Here is a 25,921-nt window from a genome sequence, read left to right on the forward strand (position 1 = left end):
CAATAAACACATAATCTTTTGGCACTAATTAATAATAATAATTTGAGTATTAACTACTCACGAATATTCGTGATTCGTCATTTTATGCCAAGTGACAAGTACAGCAATTATTGTCTTAAGACTTACCTACTCAAATTCCCAAACACAGAAATATACTTAACCACATTTAACCAAATTAATACGCATAACTCCATTTAATGCAGCTGGAATTACATAACTACAACTTATGACTAGGATATTCTTTGGGGGTAATCTAATAAATATTAATTTGTAATGAGTCTATTCTACGGATTTTAGCTCGATACGAGATTGAATCCATTATGCGGATGTATGATGAGTAGTTTACATGTCAGCAGGTAAGTGCTCGGTGATTAGAAGCATGTGCGTCGCACGACTATCAGCTATCTCTAAGGGCATCTTACTTAGCTTGAAGTATGCGTCCGAAACTCAGGATTAAGACTAAATGTAGAACGCACTAGAACAGACATCTAAAATGACAGGAATATTGGAATATTCATCAATTTGGCGTTGGAAAGGGTAGACGTTCGAATGTTCTAATGAATCAATTGCACTTGTAAGAGCGTCTATCGCCGTTAGATGGCGGCTGAGAGCGTGTGGGCGGCGAACCGCGCGGGCATGGGCAGGCAGGCGAGCCACACCGCGCCGGCGCCGGCGAGGCATCAGCGCGCGCGGTGCGCGGGCGCCGCCGCCGGTCAGGGCGCCGCCGCCGCCAGCGGGGGCCGCGCGGGCGCCGGCACGCGGGGGCACGCCACTACCGATCCGCTGCGGTTGGCTTGGCTATTGTTTGCTGCTCCACCTGCAAGTGGAAATGATATTTGATTCATGTTTTCTACTTCACAGAAGACGTAAACATTTACTTTAATGTCCGCATATATTTTTAAAATTTTTTGCTACTTAATCTTACCAAAGTTCGGTAAAAAGCAGCATTAATAAAAAATCAAAAAAGCTTTGAACTTTACTTGAGTACGAGTAATTTCATTTCATAAGTTCTCGTAGTTACAGGGTCTGTCGTAGCTAAGCGCGTTCGTAGCTGCGCTACGCCGTAGCATAGTTTTATCTACGAAGGTGCTACGATAATGAACTTACGAAACTGCATAATGTAACTTATGGTTCAAATAAACGTTTTTATTATTTATTATTAAACTCTATTACTCGTAGTTACATAAGAAGTCCTATGTATAATTCTGTCTATTCTGGTAAAGTTTTACATTGTGATTAATGTTTCATCTAAGTTGGAAACATGAGCTATTAATTTTGTTTTACGCTAAAAGACTATCCACCAAAAGCTATATCTTACCCATAAGCGAGCCGAGCATCTTGGTAACGGAGAACTTGCGCGTGCGCTGCGGCGTGCGCACCTCAGCCAGCAATCGGTCCACAGCTCGGTAGAGGTCCCCCGAGTTGTCGGCCACGCTGGCCTCGCTGAACGACGCGCCGTGCGCCGCGCTCACCGCCTGGCCTTCCTTGGTGCTCACCTGGAACAAGGCAGGGGAAATTTTAAAACTTTGTAAAGCAATGACTATCAGATATCTCTTTAGTTGAAACTTTATTGCACACTAGCTTTCCGCCCGCGGCTTCGCCCGCGTTGAATTTTGTCTGTCACAGAAAAACAATATCGCGCGCGTATTTGCTCACCGTTTAGACCTACCCTGGACTACGACAAACATTTTAAAACCAAAATCAGCTCAATCGGCCCAGCCGTTCTCGAGTTTTAATCAGACTAACGAACATCAATTCATTTTTATTTATAGAGATAGATAGATAACGTACAGAGTACTAAAGGTGATGTGCCATTATGACTCTTGGGACTAGCAGAAAATTAGAGTAGGCGGTGTTTAAAGATGCATGCTAATTTTATCAAATTGGTAGCTTAAAGCTACCAGGAAATGATTCGTTTATTTGTTTAATAGGGCGTTTTTAACTCCTATTTGAAGCAGGTAAAAGGATAAGTCCTTTAAAAGGTTATTAGCTAATAACGTATGCGATAACAACATGAAACAACAAATGGAAATAATAAGTGGGAAATGTTGTTCAACTTTCCGCAAAGGTTAAAGGAAAGTGTTGCAATGAAAGTTATGTAGGTAACGGATTGAGTACGCAACTGTATATCTTTGATGAAGTTTTGTAATTAATATCAGAATAGAAAGCTCAAGAGTCCGACATGTTTTGCTACGGGTTCCATACAAGTCCTGCGTATTGTTTGCGTTGAAAGCTGTCTGTTCTACGGGCATACAAACCCATATCATGTCGCGGAACAGTGCTATTGTCTATAGGGAATGCCATGTCGAAACTTTTGTACTGCCGCTCGTTCGCCAGCCAACGAATAGGCGAGGAATTCTAAATAACAGTGGTGACTTATTGTGTAACACCATCGGTTCCGCCAGCAAATCATGTAGGATTCTAAAACATCGCTGTTATTGAAACCTTCAATCATCATCAGTCATCACAAGTTATAATTAGAGTGGCATTACGCAACAACTTTAATCCATCCGTTATTCAACGGCATTGAATTCTAAATATTGTGTTTGAAAGATGAATGAAACTAGCAGTGAACTAGCCTTGAATGCAAAATTGATCTTGTGATTGATAAATAAACTTCATTGGTATATGTTTACCTACTCAATTATGAATTTCCGACTAGTAACAAGAATTAATTAAACTCAAAGACCTTTTCCTCATTTGAATTATATTATGTCATCTTAAATTGTGGAACACGAAAGATTACCGCCACGCCCTATACTTATTACATGATATCTTAAAAAATGTTTCCAAATTATGTAACTACTGCTTACCACACAAAAGTAATTTGGGAACTAGGTCTTTACGAGTATACCAAAGTAGTATCCTGTTAATGTATCGATAGCTTAGTAAATATTGAGCTTACATAAATACATTTTATTATTTTGTATTTGATGAATGACGATCTACCTCAATATCCCCTAACCAAACAGTGTGCTTACCATGAGTTTACGTTCCGAGTGCTCGCTAGCGAGTACGTCAAAAAAATCTATGAAGATTTTGTTTCTTGAAAGTAGCCGCTAGGGGCGCTGCACAATATGTCATACATTTAATGTCATTTTTTTACGTAGTCGCTAGCGAGCACACCTAACGTAAACTCATGGTAAGCACACTGATGTTTTGGAATAGCAAAGCTCTCCTTGGAATTTCAGTGATAATCTGGAGAAAAAGAAAGCCAACCTGTCTCAAGTGGTCCAGGTCAGTCTTGTTGCCTAGCAGCGCGAGCGGCATGGGCGCGGACGCCCCGGCGGGCGCGTGGGCGGGACTGCCGCCCAAGGGCGCGCGCTTTAGGGCGCTGAGCACTACATGGTTCAGTAATAGCGAAAAAGATGATGAAGAAGAAAGCCAACCTGTCTCAAGTGGTCCAGGTCAGTCTTGTTGCCTAGCAGCGCGAGCAGCATGGGCGCGGACGCCCCGGCGGGCGCGTGGTCGGGACTGCCACCCTAGGGCGCTGAGCACTACATGGCTCAGTAATAGCGAAAAAGATGATGAAGAAGAAAGCCAACCTGTCTCAAGTGGTCCAGGTCAGTCTTGTTGCCTAGCAGCGCGAGCGGCATGGGCGCGGACGCCCCGGCGGGCGCGTGGGCGGGACTGCCGCCCGAGGGCGCTGAGCACTACATGGCTCAGTAATAGCGAAAAAGATGATGAAGAAGAAAGCCAACCTGTCTCAAGTGGTCCAGGTCAGTCTTGTTGCCTAGCAGCGCGAGCGGCATGGGCGCGGACGCCCCGGCGGGCGCGTGGGCGGGACTGCCGCCCGAGGGCGCGCGCTTTAGGGCGCTGAGCACTTCGGTCGCATACTCGAAGCTGCTGCGGTCAGTTACCGCGTACACCAGGAGGCACGCGTCTGCCCATTGGATCTGGAACAAGGAAGGTGAGTTTAACAATAGATACGCGTTAAACAATTAGCATAATCTAATTGTAAGCACTCGCAGATGACAGCACATCAAGCTAAATACCCCTAGCATCTATGTATTCGTAGTTATGGTAAGTGCGATGCATTAAAAGTGTGTAAGTCTGATGTGCATAAGGAATAATTTAAGCCTGAACTTAAGTTTTCATCAAAAGTAGCTTTAATCCGTTTTTGTAGATTAATCGGAACGCTTATCCATTATATTACTTTGAGATCAGTTACCAAAAATTTTAACGAGCTATGTTGCGTAATGTTTATCTAAATTTTTATTGAACCAACAAATCCGTCATTAGCAAAGTATGCGTCAGTTTGGTCTCCGTAACTCTATAAATGTTTGTTGTAACTTGTTTTTCTAAGTATTCGATTTCGAGCACTTTTTGACTTTGAAAGTTTAACAATACGACAATCCTCGGATTTCGAGATGTTGCGAAAGTATTCCGTCTGGTCGTCAGTTGGCAACTGGGACTTGATTAATTTTCTTATGTTGACAGTCTATCTACAAGCTGGTATAGCGTTCCTAACTGGTGTCAACAACCTAATATTTACATTACAGCAACGATTTACAAACTGGCTTACTGTTCCAAAATAAACAACGATTCCTAGTTATTTTTAAAGACAATAATATCGCCAATGAATAATGCGACTTATCCTGTGTGGACAAACAGCAAATAGATCTGAATCCGATGCATTCACCGAACACAGGATGCTCATAAAGACTAGACAGGAGAAGAATGTTTGTGATTAATTACAGAAGCCAACATTCCGCGTTAAAATTAGGCGAGTCGATTCACGGGCGCGCCCACGCGCCGCGACACGTTCTAATTGGTCGAGCGCTCGTCTCGAAAAACGGAATGCGATGTTTGACTTGGACAATAGACAATATTCATGGATAATATTTGCGACATTTGTTCCATTTATCGGGGAATATGCGAAAACAAAATGAAAATAACTAAAATTGATCGCATGTCGGACAAAATTTCAATCTCATGAATAAGAGCTTTCGATTTAAATATCAGCAACGTTAATGAGTGCTCAAAGTATAATTAAGTATTTTATAATTACTTAAGTGTACATTAAAATTTGTGTAAGGCTTGGTTGTTACCCTATATTGTGGCATAAAACAAAGGGAATATTGCGGCGCACGGAGCCCGTACAAGTGCACAAACACTTGTGGACTGAGCGATAATTTACCAGTGCGTGGGCGTTTCAGTAGAGTTCTTGTCAGGCGGGATAATGTTTGACCTTTTAACATTTTTTAAAGTCACAAGTTGCAAAAATGTTACATCAGACTAGTACGCGCAGAAAAAAGTAAATAAAACCAACAACAACTTCTATGCGTAGCAAATAATTATTGATATTAATTTTAAAATCACATAAATGTACGTTTAAATCACGTTTCAAACTCAATCATACTGTTTCGTGCAGGATGTGATCATTAAGTTTCAAAACAGTTGTTAAATTGTTATCAAACGTATAAATGCAAATACTTGATACCTACTACATATTGGCATAGTTTTTGTAGAATGTAAACATTGAGTCATGGAGCATGCGTTGTGTGGGTCACTAGAACAGCATATTAGGGTTGACAGCTGAGTATTTCTTTTAAGCAAAATACAAAATACATTTCGAAGGTTTACTTGTACTTGTCCATAATCTGGTAGCTAGGGAGCTACTTATCTTTCATCATACTTTCTCTAGGTAATATCATGACGAATGGGATTTTAATGTAACAGAAAAGGTAATGGTACGTTAAAATTTTCGTGTATTTTTGAACCTAAATAAATCATGCAACAATTTCTAACTGCCCTGTAATATTTAACAGCCCTGAATTCGTCCATATTTTACAACACTAGCATTATATTCATAACGATTAACCCAGTTGTCGGACATAAAACGGCCCAGTCTACGGTTAATATCTCATTTCGTTTGCGGAAGGACGCTTCTCATTCGAATGCATTTTATATTTTAAGAACGATCTTAATATTCTGATGTTTCATTTATTTTCTATAAGTAGGCTTTTAAAAAGCTCTTTTATTCATTAACGTTGTACCTACTTACGTAAGTTGATTTTCCACAAAAACATGTAACATTTCATGAGCATTTCACAATAATTACTATGCTTAAAAGTAGGTATTTACTTAGCTTCTGCTAAATCTTGTATTCCGGAGTTGCGATGTTTAAAACATTGAAATATGACTAACATCCGCTTACCGTGCATGGTTCATTCACCAAATTTTGTTTAGCTCATAGATCTTCATTTTTAGACAGGTAAATATCTAAAAGCGGATTGATAAATAACAACATCAACCTTGTCGTTATTTTTGGGAGAGGTATCCTTTATCGATCAACGATTTATATTGGTTTTAACCTTATTTTATTGAAGGTCCTCAGTTATTTTGTTTATTATCTGAAGGTGAAAAGGTCTAGCAAGGCCTATCATATGAACATTATTACCTACTACGAGTATATCGCTGAACAAAGAGGATTTTGTAAAATCGTAAAAAATAGAAATGTTTTTAAAAATACTTGTGTTAGTACGTACGAGTAATTACTTCGTACCATAATTGTCGCAGTAAATATTGTAGGTACTTGTGTGCGCAAACTCCAAATAATTTACTTGAATGAACGAACGGTCTGAGTTTCAGAGATCTACATATTTGTGATTCACTTGAATTTCGAGTGGACATTTGGTCAAAGTGAAGGTTACGGATTTACGACTAACACATTAATTTATTTGCTTTAAAAAATTTAAAAATTAACTATGTTTATTTGAAAGTAAAACATGTTGAACTCTATGTTTTTAATATTATTGGCTGAAGAAATTCAGATATCTATCTAATGCCTAGAAGTCGCGCAATACTCTGATAGTTAGATTTTATTGCATAAAGTCTATTAGCACTTCAAGAAATTTACCTGTTCCGCTGGAAACTTGTCGGAGTTGGACCCCGAGACGTCTATAACTTCCAGTTCCACCGGGGTGCCGTTTATTGGCACCGTTTGTCTGTAGAGGAGGTCTGTAACAATACAAATAGGTAGCTATAATTGCCGTGTAATAACTACGAGTAAGCACATAGATTTATAAAAACATTTTTCATTTTCAATTTACACTTAATCACTGGAAAGTCTTGTGACTGATGGTTATTATGATTACTTGTTGAGACTTGCTAAATTAACTCTAAAAGCTAAATTTAGAATAATTTGCAGCTAAAATAAAAGTCTTTAAATGAAATATTTACCTGTATTGGAATGATATTCCCCGATGTACCGTCTTGTGAGATATCTGACTATTAGCGCTGAAAAGATAAAAATATTTAATGAATATCGAGTTGGTTAACAAGCAATTCATAGCTTAGAGTAGGTCATATTTGAAGTTGGTTTACAGGATCATATTTGAAGTTTCCGAAATTGCGAATGGATGCTGTTTGTAAAGCGATCTACATTCAACTGGCTGACATTGCAATCTGAAGTTTGTAGTACCTACACTACAGATTGATTGCTCTTCGGTTACATGTCGTGTACATATTTTATTTTATCGATTATATCACTAAATGTAGGTGTAGAGGTAATACATAATTTAACATTGAGTAATTAATGAAATCTTTGCCAAGTGGTGTTAATCACTTCATCCTATATCAGATTGTTAATTTAATCTTACTTGGCTAGTTGGTTTAGTTGATAAGGAAAATATCTCTGACAACAAAGTAATTTCGGATAATAGTTTTACTGAGAATCGAGATCTTTGGAATGTTAACACAATTTTCTTGATATGATCACTCCGAACCAGTGACAGTATTTCAAGGATAGCTCCTATCGTAAAATAAGCTTGGTCTTGTTGCTTTCAAAGCAATTAGATTATGACAGCCACTCACTGGAATTTGGGTCAGATAAAGTAAGTGACGATGATACGTGGGAGGTTTTTAAGATAAGCAGTTTTCTTTTACGCCGCCGTATTTTTGGGAATGTTGCTTAGACATTTTCGTCTGGAATTCTGAATCATTCGCAGACTACTTTTTCATAATTACCATTTTAATGTGTTTCATTAAAACTGTAGCAAGAAAATTGGTTTGATCTTTAGTGTGGCATATAGAAGATGATAAATCTGTACTCTCTTAAGCTTGCTTTTCACCGCCCACATGTTTCGGCTTCGGTTAAAAATCTGAGTGTTTGACGTTTGTATGCTATTTCTGCTGTGTTTTTGCGTACTCTTACCAGACTTGCCAACGCGAGAGCTGCCGATGACGGCGATGCGCACGCGCGGCGTGCTGGCGCGCTCGTCCCTCATGGCTATCAATGAGCGAGAGTCTGAAACAACAGAAACATTTGTCAATACCCACAATAAAAATGTATTCTCGTGTAATTTGGGTAAACAACAGCTGAGTGAAGTCTCATTCAACTAAAAGTATTTTTGTGGTTGCAAAAAACAACAAGCATTCACCGCATCTACGCATGCATGCATGATCTTGTTATGTAAGCCTGTAAACTAACAGGGCCGAAATGGGATCCCTCGCGCAACAGCGTGTATCCGACATAAAGTAAATCATTCAATCAGCCGTTTGCTCCTTATTACGTTTGTGTAAGCCTTCCATTTTCCAACAATGTGGTGTGTAGTACATATTGTTGATTGGATCAGCAACATAAATGCTAGAACAACACGCATGTAGGTTACTAGTATCCAATTTAATAGTACTAAATCACAAATGAAATAGACAGAGAAATGTAAAGCTAGAAATTTCTGCGCATATTTGAATCTTGTCGTTAATGTTTACAAGAATGCGTAGTCCTTTCCAACTAAGATGTATCAGTGCGCGTGTGTTCTATTTTGATCCGAATGATACATCTCGTTTACGTTCCCCGGCGGTCTCTCATAATCCACATTATCACGTCCAGCTGTTCTAATTGCCGCTTGAGCCGGTTCCAACCGGCTAGGAAGTCGCTCGGCCATAGCGGCCATAGTTGGCATAGCATCGGTTCATTCATTCAAGTCAGATGACGCGCGCGCCTAATGACTGGAAACGCGTAAATGGGAGATCGAAGGCGCTCGTTCATATGCCATGAACGAATGCAGTTTTCAGGTTTGCATTACTTCGCTGAAATGCAACGTAATAAGGTTTAAAATAACAGATAAATAAATCTGATTATCCGAAAATAATGTTACTTCGTATTTCGGAAGACCCTTGACACAAAAGAAAACTTCGAAAATGTTTCACCTACTTTATCTTATATCTTAATTATACATATAACAGACCTATTATAAACAACACGCTCACTAAAGCTTAAGTAAAGTAAGTAGGCAGGCATTAGGTGCCGAATCGACGGACTTTTTTTCCTTCAGTCTAAATTATTTATCTAATACGCAGCCATTAGTACGCTGGCGCTTTTTGTTAACTTATTCATACATCTAAGAAATGTTTGTGCCACTAAATCCACTGTACATTTTGATTTTATAAATCATTACGCAACTAGTCACGTTTTGTGCCGTATTTTTCTTAATGGATAACATGAACGGCGTGTTGATAGATAGGATAGATAGGGATTCGAAAAAGAAAACAGCGATTATAGCGCCACGCACCAGTGAGGTATGTCCAGGAATATTTTTAGAGCACATTCGTCTACGTCAACATTGCGGTGGTTGAATAACCCTCGCGAATGAACAAACGCCTACACTCTGACCGCTGTGACAATCGAATCGTGGACATTAACATTAGTCATCGATTCACTGTTTATCGATATTTCGTACAGCTAACTTTCTGATGTATAAATAAAAGAAACAAGTTGTAAACGCGCGTTAATGTCTCTAAATTAGATAGTTGAAGGTTTTTTATTTCTTTGTGACATTGTAGTAAGCTGCCTCGAAGGTTAATATAATGGTTATAGGGATTTTTGTTTTTTGATTACGCAAAGTTCGGCAGACACCAGAAAGTATTTTCATCAACTGCGTACCAATAGAAAATATGATTTCTGTAAATATATCAAAAGAGTCAGACATTCCGTCATTAGAAAAGAAAATATTTTGCTTCACCAAAAGAATTTATCTCCAAAGCAAAAGATGAAAGGTGAGAGATTAATAACTGCGCTGAAAATATCCATAGGACAGCGCACTTAGAACGTTTATGATGTTAGGTACTAGTTAAATACCGTGACTTTGAATCGCGTAAAGATAAAAAACCTTCCGTCAACATTCACATACTTATTTTTATTTAAAAAACAGACTCTACATAAGGTTCTTTTGATGCCTAAACTTTATCACTGTAAAGTTTCTTCAAATTCCTTTCCATCATTTATGCAGTTCAATAAAATATATTCGAAACATTTAGCAGCAAGTAGGAACAGCTAATTAAGTTCCCGCGACAAACCTCAAATAATTAGTTCAAGTGAAAACCACTAGTACTTACTTAAGTATGTTATTGTCCTCGAACATTTCCACAAAACATTGAAAATATTTACCGGAAAAGCGGCTCTTGGTTATGTAAATAAATTCATCATGCTCGTATTGTTTGTCGACAATCTATTTACCACGCAAACCGCAGATCCATGGAACCAATTTGGTGACATTATTACATTGTATATTCCGCTTTTGAATGAATATAATTATATTCTGTTGTTTATGTTCACGTTGAACAACTGCTTAATCATTTTATATATTTTAAACTCTTATTTACATTGACAAAAAAAGCAAAACCCATATTTTATTCAATGTAGCCAATTACACAATATGTATATCGTTACCGGGAATAGTATTTATTAGCTGAAGTGATCATAAAAACTCTATTTTTCATAAGTTTTGAGAGACATTTCCTCAATCATTTTATTTTGATAAAGATAGTTTTATCAGATTTGTAAATATTTTATATCATTTCGCTTACGTAAATGACAAGTTTAGATATTCAATGTCGTTTATTTAGTTTCTTTTCAAGTAAGTTAATATTCCCCAGGGCTTTTTTCTGGGAAAACATCAGTAACCTAATTATTGGTTGACCTCCAGTAAAACGATTTTCCGAGAACTTCATTCATCGCTACTCGCATTGCAGCTTTATAAATGATGAATGAATGAACCAACTATGAAACCAATATTACAGGTTTCTTTTACCACGAGTTTAATAAAACGGAAGTCTTACTTTAATAATTGCTTCTACATTGATGATATTTTTTATTTCAAGGAGCAAATCTGACAACAATTAAAGAAAAATTGATGAAGATTTACAGTATAGTAAAATAAAACGGGAGACAAAAGTAAACAGTTCATGATGCTCGAGACGTCTTCAATAAACACCTCATAATGGTTCCTAAACTTGCCGTACCAAAAACAAAAACTTATTTTGGATATCAAGCGATTTATATTCTGGCTGTATTTTTAAGTAGGTTTATTTCAACCGTTTCTCAGTGTGATTTATGGTATTTGAGCGAGTCGCATGAAACTTGGCGCAGTCACTGCCGGGCGCCGTATGCGCGGGCGCACTTTGCAGCGATCGTTTCGATACGACGCGGGACGCGACGCGACGTTTATTTACGTTTGGCGCCACAATATTGTCGTTCAGGCGCCCGGGGGAAAACTAAAATAAAAATTTCCGCTTTAAAACTATCATTTGACGTAGGCATGTATCATTTCAAATTAATTCAAGATACTGCGTATCGCTCGCAATTTATTTGATTTTTGCGAGATGCTGAGCAATTTATCCGTTCCCGTTTATCACACATTAACATTTTTTATTCAAAGCACGTGCTAGGGGTACCTTCATTATGTTTCTCCTCGGATCCAGATGGTAATAATGTTTCGCGAATTTATATCGGTTTTAAGCGTGCCAACTTTTACAGCAAATTGACGTATTAAAATTTTCATCATTACTGGGAAAACGGCCTTTAAAATAAAATATTTTCCATATTTTTCCATAACAACTAATAACATTAACTAACGCCTACGTGTTTTTATAATCTGGTGCAATATTATAGGTTTTCATTGATTAATTAAATAAAATCACGTATTTTTGTATTGGATGAGCGTTTACAATCCGATAGATGAGTTACGAAACACGAATAACTTTGTAGTTACATCTCAACATTCAAAATAATATGACTGTTATCAAGTTGTTTTCGCTGAAGGAAATTGATGGCCCAGCGTGTGGTGGCACGAGACTGGTCACGTGACTACCCAATGTTCACAAGCATAACTGTCAAATCCAAACTTAAAGGACTCAGGTGCTATACCTGCCTCTTGTGCTTGACGGCATGCCTCGTGCAGATCGCCAATACACTACCAGCATATCTACGAGTACCTTACTACCCATAACATTTTGTTCATTCAGTTACGACCGAAATGTAAACAAAGATTTGTCATTGACAAAAAAGTCACATACGATGTAGGACGTGTTGAGATTAGCACCATAATGATGTTATTTCACAAACAGATACCTACCCAATACTCGTAGCTTTCTATTAAATAAATCTGATTATGTAGGTAATGAAAAAACAATTCAATGATTGTTATTACTTTTCTCGATGTCGATTGTACTGTAGTAGTTGTTATTTATTCTGATATGCCTTATTTTAGAACAAGATGTATGTTTATTAGGGTCTGTGTCGCGTTACGGTCGTGTGAAGTTACGTATCTGCTCGTAATCCGAATAAAAGCTATTCGTTATTCGATGCAGGTACAGGGGTCGCCTACGTAACGGCCTCGATATCAAATAATAGGACCCTGGATCGCGTTTTAAATGGGTAGGTACGTCTAGGTTCTGATCGACATAAACAAACTGCGCCCGTTCTAGAAAGTTTATGGTACTTTTATCTGGGGAAACTACGATGTGTACCGCAAAAGAGTAGGCGGTGAACCCCCGTCGCTTAAAATATTGCCTAAGAAAGGTCACGGACTCACATTCTTACAACTATTATTTTAAAAAACTGAAGTATTTTACAAACTGAGTGGTTTACTTGAATAAATTGCATCAACGCCCCTTGACATTTTAGTTCCAAATAGCCGTTATCATATGCAGAAGTTCTCATTTATGTAGGCAGCACTGAAATCCCTAAAGTCTCAATTAGTTAAATTGCTTTAGTTGTAAAACTAGGTGCGATAGTTGGATAGATGGTAAAGCTTTTAACACCTACTGAAAAGGTTAGATAGCTTTGCGTGGGCAGGCTCGTGTTGGGTCTCGATGTAGCCATAAACAAATGAGCGAGCCCAACTGTGGGATATTATAACCTAGCGTGGGATAAAGATTGGAGTGCATAAGTCACTAAGCGCATTAAACTCAAACACGTTATGGTTAATGGATTGTAAAAAAGTTTCTTTAAAATAGTGATTCGCGTAAACGAATTTGGCCCAAGGGTAATAAAAAGGGGACGTGTCAAAGTGACGCCATTTTCATGGCAAATAATCCTGGAAGCTTCTATATGTCCCTTAATTCTTATGGCCTTCATTCTTCCGAACACCCTAAACGTTATTCACGTGTCGAGTATCAATGTTCGAAGGCCTACAGGCTTTCCTTTGAGGCCAAGACCTTGATTGGAAATCGTCTTGTCACGATTTCTGATCGCTGTGGGGATTTCGAAGGTTACTGTGGAGCCTTGAGTGGCCTAATGACAGTGGCAATGGTGACTCGAGGTCAAATATCATCTCCATGAGCGACCTTGATGTTTAAGTATGCTTTATATCTTAGGGGGGACTTTGTTTTTCTCATTTCGTGGAATATCAAGTAACAGATATTCTGCAAAGATTTCTCGAGAGCAGTGTAGGAGTAGGTAAGTGTGTATGTTATCACACTACTATCGGCTTAAAAAATACAGAGGGATTTTTTATTTTGTATTTGATATTATTATGTCCTTTGATAGCGCACTTACTGCAGTAGGTAAGTAGTAAGTACGTTTGAGGTTTGACGTAAGATTGTGATATCAATATTATTAAGCAGATATCGAGAAGCAGCTTGAGGAAATAGAACGTCAAAATATTAAAAAGGTAACACAAATACGATTTACATGAGGAAAGTCTGACAGCATTATGAATGTTACAATAATATTATTCTTGAACTAGTGTTACGCTATAATTTATTACAATTTTGATGCCCGCGAAGTAAACACCACATGTAAGGCGATAGTAAACCTAGTAAACGGGTTCTGAAACATGAAAACCTCGTTCATAGATGAAGATATTTGTTTATTGTTCTCAATTTTTCCGACGCTAGTGTAAAGCTATTAATCATTTAAGTATTACACTTGTGTCATCATAAAGTTGACTGCCGTTGAATGTGAGGTCTTGACGAACGAGATAGGTGTGTTTTTAAATAGAAATGTTTTGGATTTTCCGTAGACACATTTCAGTGTAATGAATAAGAAAGTCGAGATGTTTACACATAGGACTGTACGTTTTATGTAATAATGTTGTGCAATGTTTTAACTTTAAGAACGTTTTTAACGATTTTCAAAGTCATAAATGTCATCTTGTTGCATGAAAAGTCCGGAAGAGACAAGCTCTTAACCGTAATTAACAAAGAGGTGCTTTCCCTGACCAAGAAAGGCAGCTTTATTATAATAATAATGGAAGGCTCTCGAACTCGAAGTAGAGCAGAGACGAATCTTCTGCGATATTGCAGGAAGCGGCGCAAATGCCATTACGGTGTAAGGGAAGCGTAACAAGATTGTTAGTGCATCGCACAGTAATTGGCTTTGTTGCTTACTAGGTCATATGTTTAATACATTTGTGATATAATATTGTTTGAATTTACAAGATCGAGATAGTTGGAATTATTATGATATCTCCAATATTATAAAGAGAAATCATAATATGACTATGTTTGTTTTGAATTGGCTCCGAAACTACAGGACCAATTTGAAAAATTTTACCATTAAAACCCCTGATGAATATAGGCGGTACGAAGTTCGCCGGACCCGTATGAAGTATGCATCTGTGTAAGCTAAGAAACCTTTAATAGAAAAAATACTAGGACTTTTGCTGTATCATAAATACTTATTTTATGTTAGCTTACTAACAAGCTTTCTAACAGGTAGCCATTCCAACTTCAATGAAAAACAAACTTTGCGCAGGCCGGTTTATGAAAAAGTTTGTTTTCTCCATTTCTCTTTTAGGCTATCTAATTAACACTTCCTTTTCATTTGGATGTTCCAAGTTTTGTCACAAAAGAGCAACGACTTGCAGGGTCATTGCCCTTTCCAATAAATGTCAGTTAAACAGTTAGGTAGAATTTACCAAACTTAATTCCATGGAACAGCATTGAGTGGATTCCATTGTTACCGTTAATAATCTTATAAACTACATGATACGATACAGTTCAGAAAATTAACAGTAGGTCCTCATGTAGCGTCTCATTACGTACCCAACAATTTGCTTAACATCATGTTTCGCGTTGCGACTTTTCTGGGAATCTAGAGGATTGTAGACAATTATAGAGTTAATTCTTTTTTATTATATTATGATGGACCTTTTCATTAGTGAAATAATAAAAAATATACCTATGGTAGTTTCAGTTTCAGTTCATAATATACAAGATAAAAAAAAAAAATCAGCGTAATTGTGATACCTACTTAATGCACTGAAATTAAAGGCATTCCTGCATGAAATTGTAATTTTAAGCAGCCAGGTTCCATTAATTAATTATATATCGCTGTTTGAGGGTTGATAAAGCGTGTATTTGTGATATTCCGAGCGAGTAATGTGAGATAATGTATTGGTTTCATGCACGAATAATTATTGAGCATTAACTTAAACGTAGACTAGATAAAATTAATCAATGGGCTTAGATAATCTAGTTTTATAACTATTATTATCTTCTGCTGCACCTGGCAGGAAAAGATTGATAGTCTATCAGTAAATGAGTATCAGATAACAGAACAGAATACCTTCTAAAAGTTTTTTTAAAAGAGTAATTAAATAAGGTTGTTTGCCTTATAAAACAAGTTCAGTCACCTCGGCAACAACATTAGTGCCTAAAATGTATTCAAATTTCGTGCGAACATTACGTGACAACTGACCTGGCGAGCTGGCGACCCTGGTGACCCTGGTGACCGCCTGTAACCGGGTCACCTGGATCGTATATTTTTGACCTGGCATCTAATGCTGTTTTCATTGGGTCATTTTATCCTCTGAGACTATAAGTTTAACATTAATTTATATTTAAATTAAATCTGGTAAAGTTTTTAATTTATATCAAGAAGATTTTAAATTATTGAAAGATTGCAATGAAACTCAACTCAACGTTCTCATCATCCTCTATAATTTTCTCGTTTTGAAGAATTTTCATTATCAGAGGAAAAACGTGTCCAAATATCTACCGTACTTTCGCTTCCACTCACATATTGAAATTACATTGTACTGCAAATAACGTATTGCCCGGCTCACGGCCTAATTCATTGCTACAATGTATTGGTATCTACCAAAGAGTTATTTCCCCACAAACAGATGTTCAACGTAAAGTTACATTCGAGCGTACAAACGCACTTGACCCAAAATTTTTACTACGTTTACTGTAAACTCTCATATAATATTTAACGTAACAGAGCTACTGTTGTTTAGGTTTGTGTTTACAGTTCCACAGTTAGCTCGAACCTTTGTGGAATTCTGTAAACCACGGGCATTGTTTGAAACAAACAGGTTTAAGCATTCAAATTCATTATTGTGAAGTCCTTTCTGAACCACGTTAATTATTTACAGGGCTAGGCGTCTGCTTTTTGTCATTTTGTATGAAGTCCGAGAATTTAAGCTTTACATGAGCAAAATATTTTTGTAGATATAAATGTTTTGTAGGTTTTTGTAGCTATACAATAAAAAAGTTCGAGTTAGAGATTGCTCATGTCCTTACTCTAAAAATGTCATTTATTTAATAAACAATGTCTGAAACCATACAAAAAATTGAGTAATCTTCACACCCAACTACACTCAATCTCGGTATTAGTGAACTTGACCCATTTAACTAACATTGTACTTTTAACCCAGTTATGATGTTGCACAACGTTTGGCTGACTCACACGTGGCTAAGAGACGAGACGAACCGTTCAAGTGCATCTTAACCGTGAAAATTATTATACACATAGCTTCTAGGCCCGTATTATAAAGCGACACTCAGAATTTAATTTAAACTCAAGATTGATTGGTCGAGTTACAAAGCTTATAGACTAAGAGCTAGTGAACGCCAGACCTACATCATTTTATAANTGTAATCATATTTGGCATCGTCTGTAATGCCCCATATTCTCTAATACTAACTGTATATCATGTCTCGCAGCTGATAGATGGCCTGCAGTCGCGTGTTGGGGTCCTCGCCGCAGTACTGGCGAGCGTATTCCAGCAGTTCTAAGGGCTACGCCCCCAGCTCCAGGTCTTCGCTGTAGTCCAGAGTTGGCATCGGTTGTAATACCCCATATTCTCTAATACCGACCGTATATCATGTCTCGCAGCTCGTAGATGGCCTGCAAGCGCGTGTTGGGGTCCTCGCCGCAGTGCTGGCGAGCGTATTCCAGCAGTTCTAAGGGCTACGCCCCCAGCTCCAGGTCTTCGCTGTAGTCCAGAGTTGGCATCGGTTGTAATACCCCATATTCTCTAATACCGACCGTATATCATGTCTCGCAGCTCGTAGATGGCCTGCAAGCGCGTGTTGGGGTCCTCGCCGCAGTGCTGGCGAGCGTATTCCAGCAGTTCNNNNATTTATATCAAGAAGATTTTAAATTATTGAAAGATTGCAATGAAACTCAATTCAACGTTCTCATCATCCTCTATAATTTTCTCGTTTTGAAGAATTTTCATTATCAGAGGAAAAACGTGTCCAAATATCTACCGTACTTTCGCTTCCACTCACATATTGAAATTACATTGTACTGCAAATAACGTATTGCCCGGCTCACGGCCTAATTCATTGCTACAATGTATTGGTATCTACCAAAGAGTTATTTCCCCACAAACAGATGTTCAACGTAAAGTTACATTCAAGCGTACAAACGCACTTGACCCAAAATTTTTACTACGTTTACTGTAAACTCTCATATAATATTTAACGTAACAGAGCTACTGTTGTTTAGGTTTGTGTTTACAGTTCCACAGTTAGCTCGAACCTTTGTGGAATTCTGTAAACCACGGGCATTGTTTGAAACAAACAGGTTTAAGCATTCAAATTCATTATTGTGAAGTCCTTTCTGAACCACGTTAATTATTTACAGGGCTAGGCGTCTGCTTTTTGTCATTTTGTATGAAGTCCGAGAATTTAAGCTTTACATGAGCAAAATATTTTTGTAGATATAAATGTTTTGTAGGTTTTTGTAGCTATACAATAAAAAAGTTCGAGTTAGAGATTGCTCATGTCCTTACTCTAAAAATGTCATTTATTTAATAAACAATGTCTGAAACCATACAAAAAATTGAGTAATCTTCACACCCAAGTACACTCAATCTCGGTATTAGTGAACTTGACCCATTTAACTAACATTGTACTTTTAACCCAGTTATGATGTTGCACAACGTTTGGCTGACTCACACGTGGCTAAGAGACGAGACGAACCGTTCAAGTGCATCTTAACCGTGAAAATTATTATACACATAGCTTCTAGGCCCGTATTATAAAGCGACACTCAGAATTTAATTTAAACTCAAGATTGATTGGTCGAGTTACAAAGCTTATAGACTAAGAGCTAGTGAACGCCAGACCTACATCATTTTATAAAAGCTGAAAGTTTGTCAGCGTATGCTCCCAATGTAGGATATAATGTTGGTGATACTTCTAATTATTGTCCAAATATTATACATAAAAATCAGATTTAATGATATAACGTAAGTAGAATTACAGTCTATTGAATATACAGAAAAAGCCACCGTAAAAGTTAGAATTACGTTATACTATAAAATGTGATTTTTATGTATAATATTTGGGCAATAATTAGAAGTATTTTCCCCAACAGCCAGACGGTTTTGACAGTTCCAACTCCTTGCCAGACAGTTTTTTTTGGGTAGCTCCCAAAGCCACCATGACCCAAACTTCATAATTCACCAACATTATATCCTATATTGGGAGCATACGCTGACAAACTTTCAGCTTTTATAAAATGACGTAGGTCTGGCGTTCACCAGCTCTTAGTCTATTAGAACAATACAGGCGTGAATCTGTAGTTCATATATTTGAACGTTATTTCAGAATTAGGGGCTCCATAAAACAAAATTATAACTAGTGGTCGTTAATACGTGTGACTTTATTCGAGGACTTAAAAAGCTAACCCAAATTTTCTTTTCTTTATAGCCTACATTAACTTGCGTGTATACGTTTCGTCTATAGTCGTAGTTAGGCCCACCATGTTTCAAATACACAATACTAATAAAATGTTTTCAGCATATTTAATACAAACTTGTAAGAAATTAACAACTTTAATCACGCCAGCTACGAAGCTAAGGCAAAACTTTGGACTTGAAAATAGAGAAATTGCAAAACTTTGATTGGCTAATGAATAAGGGTTTTTCCTGGAATCTAAACCTTGAACGGGACAAGCTTTCAAATTAGTTCAAACGTCTAAAAATCCTTATTAGTAAGTTAATATCATTATTTTTATTCAGTGACATTTAATTACTAGCTAATGTGCTCAATCTATCTTATCAATAACTGTATTTCAGCATTTATTACCTCTACAATCGCTCTTTGTTTCAAATCGCGACTCTACCATAGATTTTTTGATATTTATTGGTCAAAGCTTTGGATTAAATAGAATGTTACAGCAAATAAAAAAAAAACGATTATCTGTTTTAAGGATTAGAATGATGTTTATTTTTTTAAATTGGTTTTGTGTAATAAGCCTGAAGTAAAATATTAATTTAAAACTAGTAAATAACTGACCGCCCACGTTTAAGAGTGCACTTTAGACTTTTAAATGGACTGAAAGTAAATAGATCTTAAAATGTCAACGTATGATGCCTAATTATAGTATAATTTTAAGTTACTATGGTTTTTGTAAGTACTATGGTTTAGTATATCTATTTTTAGCTTGTTTTATATGATAATACTTTGAGTTTGACGAAATGAAATTGATTTTGTAGAAGATACGCGATAATGTTGGGTTGGGATACAAAAATGAATAGTTTATTAATATTGATAAGCTATATCTACTCGTAAGTAATATCCATTTTGCATCTATCGAAAAAACTTAAATCAAATTGGGTGTAGCTGTTTTACTGTTAAAGTTATCAAATTATGATTGACTTTTTTTATACGTATGTTGTGTGTGCCATTAATCTGTAGGAGTATATATTAACCTGGCATCTGAAAAGACCCTTTAAATGTGTAAATGTATTATAATAAATTTAGCACGAAACAACCTACGAAAGACAATAAGATGTTCGTATGTTTTTTTAACCAACTCGAATAAAGAATAAACTCTCATCATAGAAAACGTATTAGTTCTTAAATCCAACTTTTATCCACCTTATATAATATTATCCACCCACAACATCTTACCCGTTGGTCAATCGTTCACATTTAACAAAACTTTTCCAACGATTACAAAGAATTGCAAATTAAAGGCCCCCGAATCGACTTTTGTTTGTGAGCAGCTGCTTTGTTTTAAAAGTTTCCTCATAATTGATTAAGTCTTGGCGTAGAACAAATGAAATACTGTTCCTTCTTAGGTACTTTATTCAGACTAGAGAGAATGCAGAGATACCAGACAGGATTTAACAAGGCTGAAGCTTATTGCTTTGTTTTTCCTTCTTTCCTAGAGGTCTTAAGATTGTTGGTATAAAAAGGAAAACGATATCGAGGAAAAATTGCCAATGAGATCAATATTCTGCTACGAAATGTGCGTTTCGGTAACAGGTCAGTCGTTACGTCTTTGAAGTGGGGAATCAAAATATTGAAAAAAGGCGACGATCGGGCATCCGCGCGGCCACGTGGACGCGGCTAAAATTACTCTCTCGGTATCCGTGGGACGTGTGATACGACGGTAAAAATATTGTTCTAACGGAAAATAATAAATCTGGAAACTGACCCGTTGGCTTATCGAGAATAACAATTCTCACGTAACAAACTATATTTATTTGTTGCGTTATTGAAGATTGATTGAAAAGATTGTGTAAAGCGATATTTTCTAGCTATTAATTTCGGCATTTTCTTCGCGAAAGTATACTGAGCGTCATCTTTGACATTAAAAGGGAGTTTATGTTTGTTTCAAAATGGAAACACGTCAACATGATTAAGATTCGCTTCACTTCGCCCAGTCATAACAAGTCAAATGTTCTAACAATTAGAGCGATATTAATGAAGAGGTGAGCAACTACCGTCAGTCAGTCTTGGTAACAGTCTGGGTAAACAGTTCGTCGACAGATGAAATTTTCCAATAGAGCTGGTGCTCGGGGAACGACGTAGCCATATTGAGCGCATCCTCAATGGGAAATCTTCATTAGCGAGATGCAATTGCTAGGAAAGGTACCGAGTGTGCATGTAAGTAAACATAAACAAGTTTATCGACCTGAATACTGCAGCAATTTGAAATTCTTATGCACAACATCTCTACATTCAACTAAAAACCAATTAGTTTTCATTCAACTGTAGTTCATGATTTTTGGTTACCGTGAAATCAATCGATAGTTGTGGCAAAGTACTGGATAGTGGTACTTGCAGATATTAAGTCCGTACAAAATGTATATGGGAGAATCGGTGAAGTTAGCTCTGTTAAAATGCTCTATTGGTGTGCTTCAGAAACCATTTTCAGCTGCCCGCATACGAATACTTACCCACCTTTGCCGACATCTAATCAGAAATTAAATAAAGTACCTACTCATTCATAGATGTCTGTTGATATAAATTCTTATCAAACCTTTGATATAAACGAATATTAATTAAAATATAGTATCTAGTTATATTCACTGCTGGCCACGAGGTGTGCACGCGTAAACATACGTCGATAAATTGAAATTTTCCATTCAGACCGGGATATTCCAACAGTAAATAAACTTTGAGTGTATTAACTAGATAGAGTTTTAGACTACACCTACATGAACTGTAGATAACGTTGAATTGCATGAAAGTTGGAGCAAACAAGTGTTTTAAAAGTAATCTAAAAATTGAAATACACTTTAATAAATTATAAAAGTATTTTTTATCCTAAAATAATATTTTAAAGGTTAAAAAGGGCTTATTTTCCTTTAATATAATATCAAGGTTGACCTTTCCTGTAGCGTGATGAGAGTGATAACATTCATTCAGCATAGGCGGCAAAAAAGCTTATTAACCTGCCTCTATTTAGAAGTCGTGACGCAACGCCTTGCTCGGAGATAAGCCGATTTGTTCTTTGATTAAGTTTTAATTATATTGCATAAAGCATATGTTACATATTTGTACCTACTATGTTTATAGTTACTTACTATGTTTATAGTATGCTTACCAAAACGATCTTATCACGTGTATTTTGATGATATTGACGACATTTTAGAGAATTCCTGTCAGCATATACGACCTAAAATAGTTATACCTAGTAATTTACATGTTTATCTGTTAACACTTGTTTGTGCGTTACAAGCAACTGTTATTTTAGGAGAAGGATGTCTGTAACTTTGTATCTCACTAACTACATATTGGTATTCATTTTCCATCATAACATTTATTGGTGTTATTTCATATTCTCTATCTCCGGGCGATAAGGGGCAATTTCGTAGTATAGGAGTTATTGTTCCTTTGCTGGGCATTAACATTTTGTAAATAACAGTATTTGCAATTGCAATTTCTAGAGGTAATTTACACTTGTTACTCTGAACGGTATTTGGGTAACTAGGTAAGAACCACTAATTCTTACCGCAGAGTGCCGATCTCAGTTAATCAATAAATAAACTCCATGCCAATGAATCGGTACTAACTCGCATTTAAATATGAATAACCAACGAAGTGTATTTGTGAACCTGGAAAATTACCGCGGCAATTTGTTCGTTAAGGTGCTCCGCTCAGAGGGCTTAAATCGTTCCCAGTTTGTGCAGACAATGAAAATTAATGGCCCTGTTTTCCATGTACAATAGACAATATGCCCAAGTTTTTCACTTCAAAGTGTAGGTATTAATTTTCGCGTCGTTAGAGCACTATTATTCCCGTTTCGGCAAGATTTAGAGTAGGCGCACACCGTTGATTTTTAGTTGGCCGATAGTTGTGCCCTATTTTAAATTGTATGAAGAATCGGCCAAATCGAATAGGCGTAGTGTGCGCACTCCCATACATGCCCATACTGATCAACAGCCCGAGTAAACTATCGGCCGACGAAAAATCAACGGTGTGCGCCTACTCTTACAGCGTTCAAGATTCACCCATCTAGTGAAGGTTCGGTAGTCCTATCCAAAATTATCTAAGACCATAAATTTTCTTTACGTCTCTCGCATCGATATTTTAACAATTTGAGAAAATACTCTTTCATTCAATAAAATTACTACCTACCTACTCTTGCGCAATAAATTTAAGCATGTAGAATTTATATTCATCGTTCGAGGTGTGAAAACCTGAGCAACTGAATGATTATTTTGGAAAAAAATATGTGACAACGCTTGGATTCTCTGGCGCATTTCCATTATGTTGAAGAAAGGTGTAAAATATGTATTGTGAGTGTTTCTGTGTAGCATAGTAACCCACTGACTTGTGATATTATGGTTTTAAACTACGCAATGTTTGTTTTAATAATTAAAACTGATTTTCTTAGTGTGAATGAAAATGTGTTTATTTAGATCACTTTTATCTTCTAAGTTTTCAGTTTTAAATACATTACGAAATAGAAAAACTTTCGATTTCAGCATTAAGAGCCAGTTGTACCTATATGTTGCAGTCAAAAGTTCAAAACTCATAATTGGTCAAATCCACTTTTGACTGGAAAAATCAGTCAAAAGTGATATTGAGGGTATCAGTTAAAACAACTTTAGACTGATTTTTGCAGTCAAAAGTGGTTTGACCGATTATGAGTTTTGACTGTAACATATACTTATACATATAGTAGTGATAANTGTGATAACAAATTCAAATTCAATAATTTATTTGCTAGAATACATAATTATCAGCTCGTTATTGCCGCCCTTCTTAACAAGGCACCTGAAGTCGAGCCTCAATTGAAGTACCTAGTCTTTGCTTAAGCGGCAACGTGTTGCTAAGCAGTCAGTCGCACATACATTTGTTGCCATCTGGTGGAGGGACCTGACTCTGCGGCCTCCTGGCGTCGGGTGGTCGAGCACTCGATGCCTGTAATTGCTCCTAATCACTACGCTCTCCGTTAACAGCAATTATCCCAGATTGCTATTACCACCCTTTGACTTTGACCGAATTTGGAACGATGGTATCTCTTTTATTTTCAATACTGAAAAAAATTACTGAAGGGGTATCTTTTATATACCTACTAATGCACCTTCTTTTTCTTTTTTTTATGTGACAGGAGGCAAACGAGCAGACGGATCACCTGATGGTAAGTGATTACCGTCGCCCATAGACACCCGCAGTCCCAGGGGCGTTACAGGTGCGTTGCCGGCCTTTAAGGCCTGATACAATGTACAATTGTACATATTCGGTAATAAAATATTTCAAAGATGATAGTGCTGGGTTTAATTACTGTTCAGGGTGTGGCTTATAATCTAGTAACAACCATTTGGATTTTTCCTCTGGGCCAATGATCTGTGATGCTAATGCCCGGTGTATTTTTAGGGTTCTATTCTACAAAAGGAGTAAAGAAACCCTACGATCATTTCGGAGTCCATCTGTTATGTTAGCCTTCATGCTCACGAACCATGAAAATACATTATTAAATATGTGGAGCCGCGGTCCCTTGGAGCTGCTAAAAACCAAATACACCAAGCCATACAAATCAAAAATATTGTACGTGCTAGTAGATTAAAACCTACTACTTGTATGTGTTTAAGATCAAGGTTTTATAGTAGCAAATTTAAGAAGCTATAATACGATTTATCATAGCTTGAATGTGCTGTATTTTGCCAACAGTTTTAAATACGTGAATTTTTATATCGTTAAAACATTATTAATTAGGATTACTTTATATTAAGTGACAAATCATACGATAGAAAAGCTGAATTGCTTTAAAAAGCACCTGAAATTCATAACCTCAAAACAGAATCCTTTCAGAACAAGATTTACTTAAATCATTTCAAATAATGGAGATAATTATTTGCAATGTACGGCTTAAACAATAAGAACTGATCTATAGTCACAGTACAAATAAAGAAAGTCTTTTGTTTCGTTTATGTTAGACAAATGAATTACCTGAATGAAACGTCAAACTGAAAGCAATGGAGCAGTCATTCATACAATACAACAGTGATCAGCACTGTTTTCTTTTACAAACCAGATAATTTAAGCCTTCCAAATAGGATTATTAGTTGCCATAAAATTGCTCTGGAGCCATGCAAGATCCGTCAAAAAGCACATTTCTCTTTTCTTTCAATTTACATAAAAATAAGAGAGATGAAAGCTTACCTGAGCTGGAAACCGCCCGGGACGCCAGTGATAAGGTGTGTGGAGCTTGCAATCAACTTCACTGAAGGATATAGTCTTTGCACTGCACGAGTGTTTCTTTATTAGCACTGTCCCTTTAACAGGTGGAGGTATTGACTGATCGCTGTCGAAAGCGAAGCGACGTGGTCTGCGAGCGAACGTCTGGCAACGACTGGGCGGCGCGCAGTCGTACCAACCTATATATACGGCAGGTTCGTAGTTACTCGCCGCCCGCCCTCCGCGCGAGTTTAAATGCAAAAATATCAAAGGAATTCGGAGCCCAATTTTCGCTGTCACTGCTGCGCCGGCACGATGCGAGCGTTGATCCCGGCTCATCTGCAACCAGTGACAGCTGACCAAATTCTTCATCACCCGGAATGATCGAGCGCAGGCATTTCTCTTTGCCATGTACGGTCAACGAAGCTCCTTATGTGTCCTCATTAGATAAGTTTGGTAATGTTTATTTGGGAATTGAGGCTGTTCGATTTCTTTCGCTATAACTAAGAAGATTAATGACTGTACTATGAAGCTG

At 37.1% G+C, this 25,921-nt stretch overlaps 1 protein-coding gene across 1 annotated transcript; it reads right to left on the reverse strand.

Annotated features, from left to right (window-relative positions):
* Positions 1–713: 713 nt before the first annotated feature.
* Positions 714–25,581, reverse strand: LOC114349637 (ras-related and estrogen-regulated growth inhibitor-like protein). The gene is made up of 7 exons (XM_028300094.1): positions 25,372–25,581; positions 8,159–8,251; positions 7,186–7,242; positions 6,863–6,963; positions 3,702–3,896; positions 1,319–1,496; positions 714–817 (listed from the first exon to the last, which is right to left on the reverse strand). Exons 2-7 carry the CDS (start codon positions 8,229–8,231, stop codon positions 714–716), a joined length of 708 nt encoding a protein of 235 aa, XP_028155895.1. The 5' UTR covers positions 8,232–8,251; positions 25,372–25,581.
* Positions 25,582–25,921: the final 340 nt, after the last annotated feature.

The sequence above is a fragment of the Ostrinia furnacalis genome, unplaced genomic scaffold (assembly GCF_004193835.3).
Source record: "Ostrinia furnacalis isolate ACB-3 unplaced genomic scaffold, ASM419383v2 OfSCF0694, whole genome shotgun sequence".
In the NCBI taxonomy this organism is placed as follows: Eukaryota; Metazoa; Arthropoda; class Insecta; order Lepidoptera; family Crambidae; genus Ostrinia; species Ostrinia furnacalis.